Source organism: Remersonia thermophila, chromosome 7 (genome assembly GCF_042764415.1).
Source record: "Remersonia thermophila strain ATCC 22073 chromosome 7, whole genome shotgun sequence".
NCBI classification, from domain to species: domain Eukaryota; kingdom Fungi; phylum Ascomycota; class Sordariomycetes; order Sordariales; family Chaetomiaceae; genus Remersonia; species Remersonia thermophila.
Window position 1 is genome coordinate 1,376,710 of NC_092223.1, and position 13,778 is coordinate 1,390,487.

At 61.5% G+C, this 13,778-nt stretch overlaps 5 protein-coding genes across 5 annotated transcripts; 3 read left to right on the forward strand and 2 right to left on the reverse strand.

Moving 5' to 3' along the window:
- Positions 1 to 677: 677 nt before the first annotated feature.
- VTJ83DRAFT_7347 (uncharacterized protein) lies at positions 678 to 3,103 on the forward strand (the record flags this gene model as incomplete). The annotated part of the gene is made up of 4 exons (XM_071014159.1): positions 678 to 792; positions 877 to 893; positions 989 to 1,099; positions 1,166 to 3,103. The coding sequence occupies 4 exons, from the start codon at positions 678 to 680 to the stop codon at positions 3,101 to 3,103; spliced, it is 2,181 nt and encodes a 726-aa protein (XP_070863564.1).
- Positions 3,104 to 3,759: 656 nt separating this feature from the next.
- VTJ83DRAFT_7348 (uncharacterized protein) lies at positions 3,760 to 4,883 on the reverse strand (the record flags this gene model as incomplete). The annotated part of the gene is made up of 2 exons (XM_071014160.1): positions 3,760 to 4,379; positions 4,532 to 4,883. The coding sequence occupies 2 exons, from the start codon at positions 4,881 to 4,883 to the stop codon at positions 3,760 to 3,762; spliced, it is 972 nt and encodes a 323-aa protein (XP_070863565.1).
- Positions 4,884 to 5,520: 637 nt separating this feature from the next.
- VTJ83DRAFT_7349 (uncharacterized protein) lies at positions 5,521 to 8,241 on the forward strand (the record flags this gene model as incomplete). The annotated part of the gene is made up of 2 exons (XM_071014161.1): positions 5,521 to 7,829; positions 8,076 to 8,241. 2 exons carry the CDS (start codon positions 5,521 to 5,523, stop codon positions 8,239 to 8,241), a joined length of 2,475 nt encoding a protein of 824 aa, XP_070863566.1.
- A 468-nt stretch (positions 8,242 to 8,709) lies between these two features.
- VTJ83DRAFT_7350 (mitochondrial 37S ribosomal protein bS18m) lies at positions 8,710 to 9,783 on the reverse strand (the record flags this gene model as incomplete). Its single annotated transcript, XM_071014163.1, has 3 exons — positions 8,710 to 8,940; positions 9,051 to 9,553; positions 9,654 to 9,783. 3 exons carry the CDS (start codon positions 9,781 to 9,783, stop codon positions 8,710 to 8,712), a joined length of 864 nt encoding a protein of 287 aa, XP_070863567.1.
- A 456-nt stretch (positions 9,784 to 10,239) lies between these two features.
- VTJ83DRAFT_7351 (uncharacterized protein) lies at positions 10,240 to 11,167 on the forward strand (the record flags this gene model as incomplete). Its single annotated transcript, XM_071014164.1, has 7 exons — positions 10,240 to 10,283; positions 10,352 to 10,439; positions 10,511 to 10,534; positions 10,591 to 10,620; positions 10,687 to 10,767; positions 10,827 to 10,909; positions 10,966 to 11,167. The coding sequence occupies 7 exons, from the start codon at positions 10,240 to 10,242 to the stop codon at positions 11,165 to 11,167; spliced, it is 552 nt and encodes a 183-aa protein (XP_070863568.1).
- Between the last annotated feature and the right edge of the window lie 2,611 nt (positions 11,168 to 13,778).

A 13,778-nucleotide genomic window follows, 5' to 3' on the forward strand; every position in this document is an offset into this window, starting at 1 on the left:
GAACCTGAATGAATGGGTGCTTGCGCAGGCGCTCTCCGTCTCAATCTCTGCGTCCGGTCGTTCCGATTCCCGCCAGCGTACAGGTACTATTGCAGGGCGAGGTGGCTCCCGGTCTCATGAACGAACACCACCTACCTACCTAGGCAGTTGCGAGACCTGGGCGAATCCGTCTCCAAGCGGCCCGGGATGCATCGATGCAAGGTTCTATATTCTTTGCGTGAAGAGGTCCGAGCCATCCATTTCATGGTTCGTTGTGCTGGATCGAAGGTGAAGGTGCGCTAGTGAATGTTGAAGGGTCCACGTTGAAAGGTTGGAGGTTGGAGGTTGGAGGTTGGAGGTTGTGAGGTGGGATCCATCCATTGGACCTGGAACTGGAAGTGAGCGAAAGTGGATTGCTGGGCTGGATGGAATGGGACGCACAGAAGCCAAGAGGCTGAATGGAACCCCCCCCCCCCTTCCCCCCTGGAACCCCAGTCCCTCGGGTGGAGACGGTCGCGTGGAACGGTGTGGCCCCCCTCGAACCTGGAACCCTTGGAAACTTGGGAAACCTCCAATCTCTCACACAAAGAACTACAACCTCTCGTCGCCTCCCCGTCCCGTCCGACATCGACGCGATCCATCCGAGGACGGCACCGCCCCCCCCCCCCCCTCGAGAGACTAAGCGACGCCAAACCACCATGTCGTCGGCTCTCAGCAAGCGCCAGCAGGCTCGCAACGAGAAGGCCCTTCAGGATCTTCTCAACAACGTCCCGGGCAACAATGTCTGCGCCGATTGCCATGCCCGGAATCCTAGTGCGTTCCCCCCCTCCCCCCCTTTCTGGGCGTTGTTGGCCTATGAGAAGCTTCGCGGGTTGCTAACCAAGCTTGCGACACCAGGCTGGGCATCATGGAGCGTACGCCTCCCCTTCCCCCATCCCCCTCTCCCCGCCCGCGTTCCGCAAGCCTGCCGACGAGGATCGGCAACTCGTGCTAACCTCTTCGACCGCAGCTGGGCATCTTCCTGTGCATGCGATGCGCCACCATCCACCGCAAGCTCGGCACCCACGTGTCCAAGGTCAAGTCGCTGACCATGGATAGCTGGACCAACGAGCAAGTCGATGTATGTAGCGGCAGCATCCCGAGACCCGCGGCCTGCTTCGCCTCGTGCTGACCCCAGCTCCTCCAGAACATGCGCAAGGTCGGCAACGTCGTCTCCAACAAGCTGTACAACCCCGACGGCAAGAAGCCGCCCGTGCCCGTCGACGCCGACGAAGCCGACAGCGCCATGGAGCGCTTCATCCGCCAAAAGTACGTCGCACGCGCCATGTCGACGAGCAAGCGGCGCTCGGGGACCGGCGACGACGACGAGAACCCCCCGCCGCTTCCGCCCAAACCTCCGAGCCGCTTCGGCCTGCGGTCCGCTTCGTCCCTCTTCCCCCTCGGCTCCAAATCCAAAAAGGACAGCCACCTCGAGCCCGCCAGCCCTCGGAACCCCGAGCCATCCCTGCGAAACAGGTCGTCGCAGGTGTTTGGCGCTTCGGTCGACCGCGACCTGGCCGAGGCGGACGACAAGACGCGCAAGCTGACCAAGCTTCGCGACATGGGCTTTTTGGACGAGAATCGGAACGAGATGGTGCTCAAGGGGGTCAATTGGAACCTGGAGAGGGCCATCGAGACGCTTATCAGGCTCGGCGAAGGCGCCCAGAGGAGCTCATCGCTCGGGCCGGCCAGGTCCGCCACCATGCCCGTGACCCGGAGCTTGACCCCTAGCGCCGGCAACGACGCATCCCGGGCTCGGCCCATCAGCCCCGCGAGCACGAACCCCTTCGACATGCTGGATGCTCCGCCGCCGCCGCAGCCGCTCTCGACGCAATCGACCGGCACGCTTCAGAACAAGAACCCTTACCTGTCGACCAATCCGTTCGGGGCCCTGCAGCCGACGCCTTCGGCGCTGGACTTGGCCTTCCAGAACATGACGCTGGCGCCAGCCTCGCAGCCCCTGTTCCCACACCACACGGGCGGCCTGGCGCAGCACCCCACCGGCCCGGGGTATCAGAACCCGTTCACCGGACCGTTGACGGCGCCGTTGCCCCAAGCGACCCAAGGCTATGGCGTTCAGGGCTCCTCGGGCATGGCGACGAACGGCGGGCCCTTGTTCGCGCAGCCAACGGGCACGGCCGCGACCAACTACAACCCGTTCTTTTCAACGCAGACGCAACCGCAACAACCGCAGTTGCAGCAGCAGCCACAACAACAACTCCAACAACAACAACAACTACTGCTACAACAACAACTACAACAACAACAACAACAACCGCAACAGCAACAACCACAACAGCAACAGCCACTATCGTTGAACACGGCTCAATTTGGCGGTGCCGTCGGCAGCAACCCTTTCGCACGATCGCCGACCAGGATGACGCAGTCGCCAACGCTCACGCAAATCCCGGAGCAGGCCCAGCAGATCTATTACGCGCAACCCGCACAGGTTATGCCTGCGCAGACGACGACGAACCCTTTCTTCAACCAAATGACGCCTCAGACCCAAGCACCAATGTATGCAGGACAGGCCCCCCTGCAAATGCCTCAACCGACGGGGCTCGTCCCGCAGATGACCGGTTACATGCAGCAGCCGCTGCAGCAGCCGCTGCAACGACCCGACAAGGCGGCCATCCTGGCCTTGTATAACTACCCACCGCCACCCAAGCCGCAGCTGCCAGGGCAGGATGCGGGACATGGCCAAACACAGCAGACGCAGCAGACACAGCAGCAGCAGCAGCAACAACAACAACAACAACAACAACAACAACAACAACAACAACAACAACAACAACAAACACACGCGCCACAATCCTCACCTCAGCCATCGCAGCAACCGCAACTTCAACAACCCACCCCGGTGAACCCCGCCGCGACAGCAACAGCCACGCCCGGGGCGAGCAAGAACCCGTTCGCCACGGCAGGGGCGGCTTCTACCAACCCGGCAGCGCCGACATCCATGGCGGAGGCTGCTGCAAGGCATAATGCCAGCCGGGACAGCATCATGGCGTTGGGCCTGGAGTGGTCGAATGGGAGGCACAGTCCCGACGCGTTTGCGAGTTTGAGCGCGCGGAACGCGCGGTGATGTCCAGGAGGGGAGCAGGGTGGGAGATGGAGAGAGAAATTTGGTGTGAGGTAGCCGTTGTGTTTGCGGCCTCGTCTGGCTTTGGGGGACCGGGCCTTGATCTGTGTATAGTATGGCAGGAAGGACGTTTGGGGGACGGGAAACTTGGATGGTCATGGGTTTGCTTGCTTGTTACGCCCGGGTCGTGGTCTGTCACGTCTCCCTTCTCCGGGTTCCGTGTTGTTGCAGAAAAACGCCGGGAAGACTCTGACGCGACTCGGAGGGATTTCTTGTGTACATTTAATATCACTTACGTACGGTATTTCTCCATCTTGCTTGGACACACCGGACGGCTCGGTTTTCGCCAACAGCGTATCGTGCTCATTTTTCTGGTAGCCTGGATGTGATATCGTCGCGTGAAGCATGCACAAGAACACCGCAACGTCGTGTTGATCTTGTGGGGAGATGTACCTGCTTGTGCGGATACCTATTCTATTCCTCAAGGCCCAGTACACCAACCATGCACCCCAAGAAACGCCCGCCGGCAAAACCGATCGAAACCCAACCTCTGCCCCCCCGAACGCCTTTCCCAAGACCCAACCAGGCAACCAGCCAACCAGCCAACCGAACCACCGTCATACCAACATACCTAGACAGGGAGAATGCCCCGTCAAGGATCAAAAGCTCTCCAGCAGCATGCCAACCTTTCTCCTCTCCTCCGCCTCCAGGTCCTCCGCCGCCGCCGCCCGCTCCGAGAACAAGCTTCCCGCGCTGGCGGTGGAGGGCGACTCGTTGCTCCTTGCCCTCGGGCCGTTTTTCTTCCCGGCCGCTTGACCCCCTTCGCGCCCCCGTTTCCGTCCCTTGGATGCCTGCTGCTGCTGCTGCTGCTGCTGCTGCTGCTGCTCTCTCAACAGCTCCGCGCGCCCGCTCACGCGCGCCAGCAGCACCCGCATGCGCAGCAGCTCCTTCTCGAGGGCGCCGTTGCGGGTGACGAGGTTTTCCTGCACGGCCCCGAGGCCCTCGTCCCGGTCCCCGTCCGGCTCTGCGCCGCGGGGTCGGCACCGCCGCCGGAGCTCGCGGTCCCGGAAGCGGGGCGCCGGCGCCGGCGCCGGGGAAAAGGGCTCCAGCAGGGCGCGCATGCGGCGCAGCTTGGCCACCCGCGCGGCGGCCTGCTGCTTGCGCTCGGCCAGGTCGCGCAGGGAGGAGGCGAGCGCGGCGTACTGCTCGCGCGCGGCAGGGTCGTGGTCGTGGTCGTCGTCCCAGGCGGGCGGGAGGGTGGTGATGGTGGAGGGGTTGGCTTGCGTGGTCCTCGTGTTAGCTCGTTCATTCTTTCTTACTCGTGTGCGTACGGCAAAACCACGGACCCCGTGGTTTTGGTTTCATGACAAGCCCCGAGGGATAGAAAGGAAAAAGAATAAAAGAGAGAAAAAAAAAAGGGAGAATACATACTCAGATCCGCACCCAGCCGTAACGCCTCGACATCTTCCCCCTCATCATCCTCGGCTCCTCCCCCCACGGCCGCCTCCGCGGCGTTCCAGTACAGCCGATCGATCTGCTCTGCGACATGGCGCGTGGCCTGCGGAGGGTAGACGCGGCGGGCATGTTGCTGGAGGCGGTGGTTGAGTTTGAAGAGGGCATCGTGGACGGCCTTTTCGGGGAGGGATGGGGTCTCGGGGTCGTTGCTGGTCTTGTTGTCATGGAGCCACGCGGGCGATGGGGAGAGCGGTTGAGAGAGGAGGCGGGTTTGGGCGGTGAGGAAGGATTGCTTGAGGGTGAGGATGGTTGGGGGTTCCGAGGTCATGCTGGCTCAGGTACATTCACGTATCAAGATCAATGGGTTGCTGTGCAAGGTGGATGATTAGTGTCTTTACGAGGTATGGGTATAAGTGAGGTGGTGGTTGATGAAGGTGGCTGAATGAATGAATGGATGAATGAAAGAATGAATGAATGAGACGGCGTTTTCCAGTATTATTCGCTCTTCCATACCTTACGCTTTCAGAGCATGCAACACGCAAGATAGCAAACCTAGGTACCTTACCGCAACGTACCGTACCGTAAGGAACGGGGAAAATTACCCTGAGGTCATGGATTGAAATCGGCAAAACGAACCCCACTGCATCATTCCCTCCAACGCCAAAAGCTTCAAAAAGCTTCCCCAACCAACGGTTCGCTGAAGACTTGGAGCTCCCCTCCCCCCCAAAAAACAAAAGAGACAAACAGGTCGACTCTCGCCCACGAGCCAGGTCGGTCGCCTCACTGCGCTCTCGCGGCCGACACACCGTCTCCCAACATGCGCACGTAGGTCATGACCGGCCCGCAGAGACCCTCCAATGCTGGCCCTGGATCTCTCTGATAATGCCACCTGCTGGCGCATGGATGATGATATCTGACCCAACCCCCCTCGCAGAGCTGGCCGCTAGACCTCTCCATCTCGCACCATGCCGTCGCACTTGACGCGCAATGTGTACCTCGGACTGCTGGCCCGCCATGGCCTGCTGCTGCGGCCGTGTCCGGCCCTCTCCCGACGACACGTCTCGGCCCTGTCCCGCCCGCGCGTCCGCTCTCGTCTGAACCATGCTCCCCACGCCCCTCCCTCTCTCCCGCCGCCCATGGCCCGCCGCCCGTCCCGGCGAACCTTTTTCGGCATCTTCCAGAAGCCCCCGCGCATGCTCAAGGAGCCCGAGATCGAGCCCGGCTACGACGTCCTGCTCGCCTACCGCAAGGTCGAGGTCGAGAGCGCCCGCCCGGCCCCGCGGTCCGAGCTCGTCAGGGGCTGGCGCCAGTTCATCCAGCACAAGCGCAAGGACGAGCTGCGCCCCTTCAACTCGACCCAGGCCCTGCTGGTCGTGGGCCTCCTCCGCCACCTCCTCTCCCCGGACTCCGACCCGGACGGGGTCACGACGACCGACGACGACCTCACCTTTGCCGACCTGCGCGCCGCCCTCTGGGTCACGGCGACCAAGCCCCCGCGGCACACCGCCGAGCACCACCTCGAGCTGGCCCAGCTGCTGTACGGCGAGATCGAGCGGAGGATACAGCACATGCGCGAGCTCGGCTTCGACGAGGACGTGATCCGCGACGCGGCCGGCACCCGCGACCTCACCAACGACTTTGAGCTGCTCCTGACGGCGCTGACGCAGTGCGGCGGCTCGCTCGAGGCCTCGCGGCGGCTGGCCGAGTTCCGCAGGCGCGAGCCGCGCATGGTGCAGCGCATCCGCAGCTGCTGGACCATCGTCCTGCGCGGGCTCGCCGAGGAGGGGCGCGAGCAGGACCTGCTCCGCGAGTGGGAGGCGGCCGAGAAGGCCAAGATGGAGTACATGCCGCCCGTCCACGAGATCATGACCACCTTTTACGCGCGGCGCGACCGCGTCGACGAGACCAAGCGCTGGTTCGAGAAGCCCGTGCACGGCGGCTGGCGGCGCAGCCCCAAGGCCTACGCCGAGGTGATGCGCTTCGCCCTGCGCAACGGCGAGAAGAAGTGGCTGCAGCCCGTCTTTGAGCAGCTCATCAACTCCAACCCCAAGAAGGAGTGGTGGGACGTCATCTTCCAGTGGGCCGTGCTGGTCATGGACAAGGGCGTCGAGGACATCAAGGACATGATCGGCGTCATGGTGCGCCAGGGCAAAGACGCCCCGCGCCCCGGCGCGTCCACCATCGACTCCCTCGTCGCCGCCGCCATCGAGAAGAAGAACCCTTACCTCGCCGAGCGCTTCGTGTCGCTGGGCGCCGAGCTCAAGATCGCCCCGCGCGCCTCGACCTACCTCCTGCAGATGGACTACCGCCTGGACGCCCGGGACTTTGGCGGCGTGCAGGCCATCTACGACAAGTTCCTGCGCGGCGACGTGGCGGCGCGGCAGGACGAGGACCTGCCCGTCGTCAACAAGTACCTGCGCGCCCTCTGCTCCGTCCCCGAGCCCGACTTTGGCCGCATCCTCGACGTCACGGCCGACCTCGAGTCGCGGCACGCCACGCTCGAGCCCGAAACCGTCGTGGCCCTCTGCATGGCGTTTCTGCGCAGCGACAACCAGTACGACGTGATCGACACGCTCTCGGTCCACACCATCTCGTACTCGCTCGAGGAGCGCGCCCAGGTGCGCCGCGCCTTCATCGACTACATCCTCGACCGCCGCGGCGTCAGCACCGCCCGCGCCTGGGACGGCTACCAGCTCCTGCGCCAGTTCTTCCCCGAGACGGAGCCCGAGGAGCGCCTCCGCCTCATGGAGGGCTTCTTTGCGCGCCGCCGGCCCGACATGGCGGCCTACGTGTTCGGCCACATGCGGGCCCAGGAGAACCCGGCCCAGCGCCCCACGGCCGACATGTACGTCGCCTGCCTCGAGGGGCTGGGCCGCTGCCCGGACCCCGAGAGCCTGCGCATGGTGCACAACATGCTCAAGATGGACACGTCCATCCAGCTCGACACGCGCCTGTACAACGCCCTCATGATGGCGTACGCGGCCAACGAGGAGCCCGACGTGGCCATTGAGTTTTGGCGCGACATTACGCACTCGGCCGAGGGCCCCTCGTACAGCTCCCTGGCCATTGTGTTTTGGGCCTGCGAGCTGCAGCCCTACGGCGACCGCACGGCGCGCCAGATCTGGCAAAAGGTGCAGCGCATGGACCTCGAGGTCCCGCCCGAGGTGTTTTGGGCCTACTGCGGCGCCATCGCGGGGAGCGGCCACCTGGACGAGGTGACGAGGCTGATCCGGGGCATGGAGGCGAGCGTGGGCTACGGGCCGGGGCTCATGACGTGAGTTTTTCTCTTTTTTTTTTCATTTTTTCATTTTTTTCATTTTTTTTTCTTTTTTCTTTTTTTTTTTTCTTTTTTCTTCTTTTTTCTTTTTTTTCTTTTTTCTTTTTTTCTTTTTTCTTTTTTTTTTCTTTTTTTTCTTTTTTTTCTTTTTTTCTTTTTTTCTTTTTTTTCTTTTGGACGCGTGTGACCATCCTGGCATGCATGCTGACGACGTTTGGCAAAACGACGAAACCAAAACCACAGCCTTGGCGTGACGTACAACGCGCTGCCGCGCGAGGATCAAAAGGAGCAGTTCGAGACGTGGGCCCGCGCCGAGTACCCCGACATCTGGGCCCAGCTGGAGAAGAAGGGGCGGAAGGAGACCATCATGGGCACAAAGTTTAACATTGTCCGGGATATGAAGGCGTAGCCGGAAGAGCAGTACCTTGGTAGGATCGCAGTTTGTGGCCGAACAAGACCAAGGCGTGGGGGGGAGCGAGGGCGGTGGAGTGTAGATTTCTGTACATGTACAACTATGACGGAAGCAACGGCAATGTTCCAGGTCAGGTCAAGGGATGTAGAAAATGCGTGGACAAAAGGGGGCCCGGGGGGCGGAGGCTTGGATCATGTCATGCATACATATATAGCAGGTTTTTGGGAGGCTATCGTACAAACAACACAAAAAGAAAAATACACTTGGGGGGTGTATGGGAGGGGGTTGGGATGCCACCATGCGAAATGACAGACTCTATCGCCGGGAATCTTGTCCGCCTCTCTTGTTACCAAACCACATCCCGTTTCCCTCTCTCTAGAAAGTACAATGCGTACAGAGCAGCACAGCAGATCGCCATCAAAAGAACCAACCAACCCTCCTTTTTATTTTTCTATGCCTTCCCCTCTACAGCTTATTCTGGGAAGGATTCGACGACTGAGGCACCGACATGGCGGGGGTCTGGTGGCTCAGGCGCAGGATCTGCGGGTGCTTGTGCACGCTGGGATACAACCCCAACCCGATGGCGCGGCGCACCATCTTGGCCACCTTTCGCTGGTTGACGGGCCGCAGGCCGGTGAGAGACGAGTGCTTGATGCGGCCCATGGGCGTGATGAACTCGGAGACGAGGGCAAAGTTCTTGTTGTTGCGGAAAAGAGAAGCAGCAGCGTCAGCACATGGGTATGTTCTTCCGAGGATCCCGTACGTAGCAAGAAAAGAAGGAAAAGAAAAAAAAAAAGGAGGGCTACCTTGTAGTTATCCACCGGGTTGAACCCCAACAGGTCGACCACGTCCCCCGCGGGGCTCCCGCGCTTCCTCCACTTTTGCATCTCGGCCGGCTCGAGGTCCCGCGGCGAGTACACCTCGCCGACCTCCCAGCGGCGGCCCATCTGGCGCAGGTACGCGTCCGACGCGGCCGCCTTTTGGGCGTTCTCGGCCACGGCCCGCGCCGTCGGGCTGCCGCCGCCGACGGACCCGGGGCCGAACTGGCCCAGCGCCCGCCGCCGCTCCTCGGCCGACAGCGGGCCCAGGCTGGCGTTGCGCTCCGACGCCTCCGAGAGCATGTCCCGCAGGGCCTCGTTGGCGCTGCGCGCGAGGGAGCCCGTGCGGACGCGGCGGCTCGGGCGGGTGAAGGGGAGGGGGCTGCCCGGAGGGGATGTTGGAGAGGCGGAGGAGGCGGAGGAGGCGGAGGAGGGAGAGTTGGCGGCGGCGGCGGCGGAGGTGGTGGTGTTGGGGGTGTTGAGGTTGCGGACTGCGGCGGGTAGGTGGTGGTTAGCGAGGAGGGTGAAGGGCAACAAGCAGCAAGGGACAAAAAAAAAAAAAAAGAAAGAAAACGAGGGTTCCAAACTCACAGTCGGCCACGGGCGCCGAGGTTGAGAAGGCGGCGGCCCTCGACAAGGCGGGAGCTTGCTGTCGTTGTGCGGCGGCCAGGGCCGTCTGGCATTGGCGCGCGGCCGACGAAAGCCAGCGCTGGGACGACATGGCGGATGGGTGGTTTGGCGGATTCCCTCCCCGTCTTCGAGGCACCTCTGGCGCTAACTATCCTGGCTCCCTCGGGCACCGACGGGTCGGCTTCGGAGGTCGAGTGGCGGTCGTGAAGGGGGTGGGTGGGTGGATGGCGGGCTTGAAGTGTGGTTTGAAGCTTGCCGGTTGCCGATCGAATTCTCAAAAGTCTTGGCAATGGTGGGTGGGCATGTGGAGCCGGGTTCCCCCCGCAATGTGGGGCCGATCCTGGTAGGCAGAGCTAATAACGGGTCCCGGGCCCATCAAAATTTCTGGAAATCGATAAGCAAGGCTGCTTGCTTGTTCACCTTGTTCATGACATCCAACCGTGGCTTGCTTGTCTTCAACAAACCATCTCACTCTCACCCATTCTTCTCCTTGATTCACAGCGATTGAACCAACACCAAAGGACCGACCCGTGACCGGCTCGCCACCATGCCGCGGAAACTCAAATATCACGAACAGAAGCTGCTGAAAAAGTACGATGGACCCGGATCTTGTCTTGTCTTTGTCTCTCCTGGAACCGCCAACTCACCCATCCGCTCAGGCATGACTTCATCAACTACAAGCAAGACAACGACCACCGGCATCACGATGTCGCCAGGCGGTACATGATCCAGAAGCCAGAGGACTACGTATGACTCGTGCCGTCTCCCGCTTCTCACCGACCACCCACTAGACGCTGACCCACCTCCCCCCCCAACAGCACAAGTACAACAGGTTATGTGGTGTAAGTGAACCTGACGCTCACCTCAACCTCCTGGTTCTCAAGCTGACCGTTTCTAGTCTCTTCGGCAACTCGCCCATCGCCTGAGCGTATGTCGTCCTCGGCCTGCCCGGCACGATCCGCTGCTAACCCTCCCTCCCCCTTCCCTCCTCTAGCTTCTCCCACCCGACAACGAGGTCCGGAGGAAACACGAGCAGCTGCTTCTGGACAAGCTCTACGACATGGGCATCCTCGGGGTGCGTGCCGAGCCCCTCATTGGCTGTTGGGGTCTCTCCGTGCTGACCTAGCCACGCAGACCAAGTCCAAGCTCTCCCAGGTCGAGCACAACGTGACCGTGTCCGCCTTCGCCCGCCGGCGGCTGCCCGTCGTCATGACCCGGTGCGTGTTCAGCCCCGCCATCCGCAGGGTCGGCTGGATCGCTAATGCCAGAGCAGGTTACGCATGGCCGAGACGGTGCAGGCCGCCACCAAGATGATCGAGCAAGGCCACGTCCGCGTTGGCGTCGAGGAGGTGCGCGATCCCGCCTTCCTGGTGACGAGGAACATGGAGGACTTTGTCACCTGGACCGTGGGCAGCAAGATCAAGCAGAACATCCTCAAGTATCGCGACAAGCTGGATGACTTTGAGCTTCTCTAAGCCCGCGGCATGGGGTGGTTTGCTTGAGGCACGCCAGCACCTTGTGCCGGCCTGAACTTCGGTTCGGCGCAGCTCCGCCTACCAGTTGCGTGCGGCGCGTTCGGTCCAGATAGCCGCCGAAGGAGTGCGGCGTCAAGCCTGGATTGCTCGTCCAGAGGAGAACCCCCGGAGGGTTTCCATGCACCCCGCATGGGTGCGCCGTCCGAGCAGCAAAAACGTCATGGCCCTCTCGCTCCGGGACCGGGGCCACAGAGACGAGAATGCTTGAAGTCAGGGGGGACTGTCGCGATGGACAAGGGGAGACGAATTGGAGGGATGGTGGTTGGTTCAATTCCGAGCCACGAATGGCGGGCCAGGGAAGGAGAAGAAGGGGAGAAGGAGGAGAAGAAAGAGGAGGATGATAATGGATAGATATCTGGCCTCTGGAAACAGCTGCCGTCATGAGAGACATAATCGAACCTGCCTTCCGTCAGAGGCTTCCATCCAGCCATCGTAGGTGCGTCTCACTTCTTTGACTTTGTCTTGCGGACATGATCCCTCTCGGGTCGGATAGAGATATCCATTCCCTCATGGGAGATAATATCGTATGCAGTCAACTTTGTGAGCTCGGTGTTCCTAGAACTCTCTTGGCCTCCCATCCCAGATCCTCGCTCACGTCGCCTCGTCTCTCGCCTTCTCACTCCACTATCGCCAGGGCAGCATCTTTCAAGACGCATCCTCAAACCATACCCGTCGCATAGCCCAGCACGCACGCTATCCAACCCCATCCTCATAACTCTCCTGCCAATGCGGACCCGACACGACCGCTCCCGCCGCATCGGCCCCGACTCCACGCCCACCGCCTCCTCCAACACGCCGCCGCCCAACGTACCCATCCCAACCCGAACCTCCTCCACCCGCTGCCGCCGCTGGACCGACCTGCACATCTCGCGCATCGCCGCCGCCTTGGCCGCCGCAGACATCCCCGACGGCCCAAAGCCACCCCGCCCTCCGAAGCCCCCGCGTCCTCCCGAGCCTCCCAAGCCTCGCCCCCTCTCCAAGATCCCCCTCCCATCCTCGGCTCGCGCGCCTCGCGAGCCCGGTTCCAGGCTGGACGGTCCCGACGGCGCCGGGGGGCTGAACGTGCCCGCCGCCGCTCCATCGGCGTCGGCGCTGGGATCCGGCGCCAGATCTGGATCGGGGCGCTGTTGTCGCTGTCGTTCTCTCCCGCGCGCCGGGGTCGGGTGCTGGCCGTCTCGGTTCGGCAGGGCCGAGAAGCTGACGGGGTGGGAGAAGCGGCAGCTGAAGTGGGAGCGGAGGCAGCGGAGGCTGGAGAGGAGGGAAGCAAACGAGCTGGAAAGGACGAGAAGGCGGGAGATGAAGAAACGGTTGAAGGAGTTGAGGAAGAGGAGGGGGGCGAGAAAGAGGGAGGGGTGGGTGTGGTCGCGGCGGGTGGTGTGAATGAGTCGTGGTGAGCATGGCATAGTAGTAGTTACCTAGCTGAGCTGTCCTGGCCGGCGTACATACCCCCTGAATCCTAGCAGAGCATTCCGTACTTGTGACGCTTCCCCCCTCCTCCCGGGGCTTCGGTGAAAGGGAGATTTGGCTCCCTGATGAGCTCCTTGGCAATCCCTGCTTGCTAGGAGTATGCACTATTACTGCCATCGCTACGGTGAGAGATCGACCGCTGAAACCACTCGTTCTCCGTAGGCAGTGGGTGCCAGGAAAGGAGGCTTTCTTGGACAAAGGGATTCGACAGACGCCGGTCCCTTCTTGAAACTCCTCCTGATGGCCGTCTTGATTCCAACATGTTTGTTGCAACCGGCGCCGAATCCGGGGATGCCGCCGACGAGTGCTCCCGAGGCCTGACCCAGCTGGGATGAAGCCATAGCCCACGACATGTAATTGGGCCATGGACGCATGAAACGAGGCCTCCCTCCGTTCTGGGTCGGCAAGGAAGCGACCCATCCCGGGGAGTGAGCGGCGTCTACTATTACGTAGCTAAGTACGGACGTGCAGCACGAGGAACGACTGATAACTACATAGGCACACCGTCATTAGTTACCGGGTTCGGCCCTCTGCTGCAACCCCCCTTACACACTTTTTCTTTTGCTGGACTTTCTGTCCACAAGCTGATAGATCCTACGAGAGCCTTGGTAGTTGTCCAAGATTCGGGTCGATATTCTTCCTGCCGTGTTTCTTGTTCAACTGTCTCCCTATGGTAGACTACCTACCCATGTTCAACTACCTACCTACAGTAGGTACTATAACATGCCTCTCTTGAGCCGTTCAGCAGGCTCTACTCTGCTCTGCAGTACATACTGTGGGAATCCAAGCCAAGGTAAGCACCGTACCATGTAGATCCTGGCTCTCCCGCTCCTCCCAATGGGGACGCAGAGGTTCCTCGCATCCATTTGTTGATTCTCCTGAACATCCTTTCCTGTTGGAATCCTAGCCGCCGTTACGCCAAGCCTGCCAAGCCCGCCAAGCCTGAAACTTTGAAATGGCGGCGGTTTGATTGGCCAATGCCGCGGAAACCCCTCGGAGTGGGGTCTCCCCCGCAAAGATCCGAGGTCGTAGGCTGATCCATGAATCAATCATGAGCGCTCTCGGCTTCTCCCGAGGCTCAAGA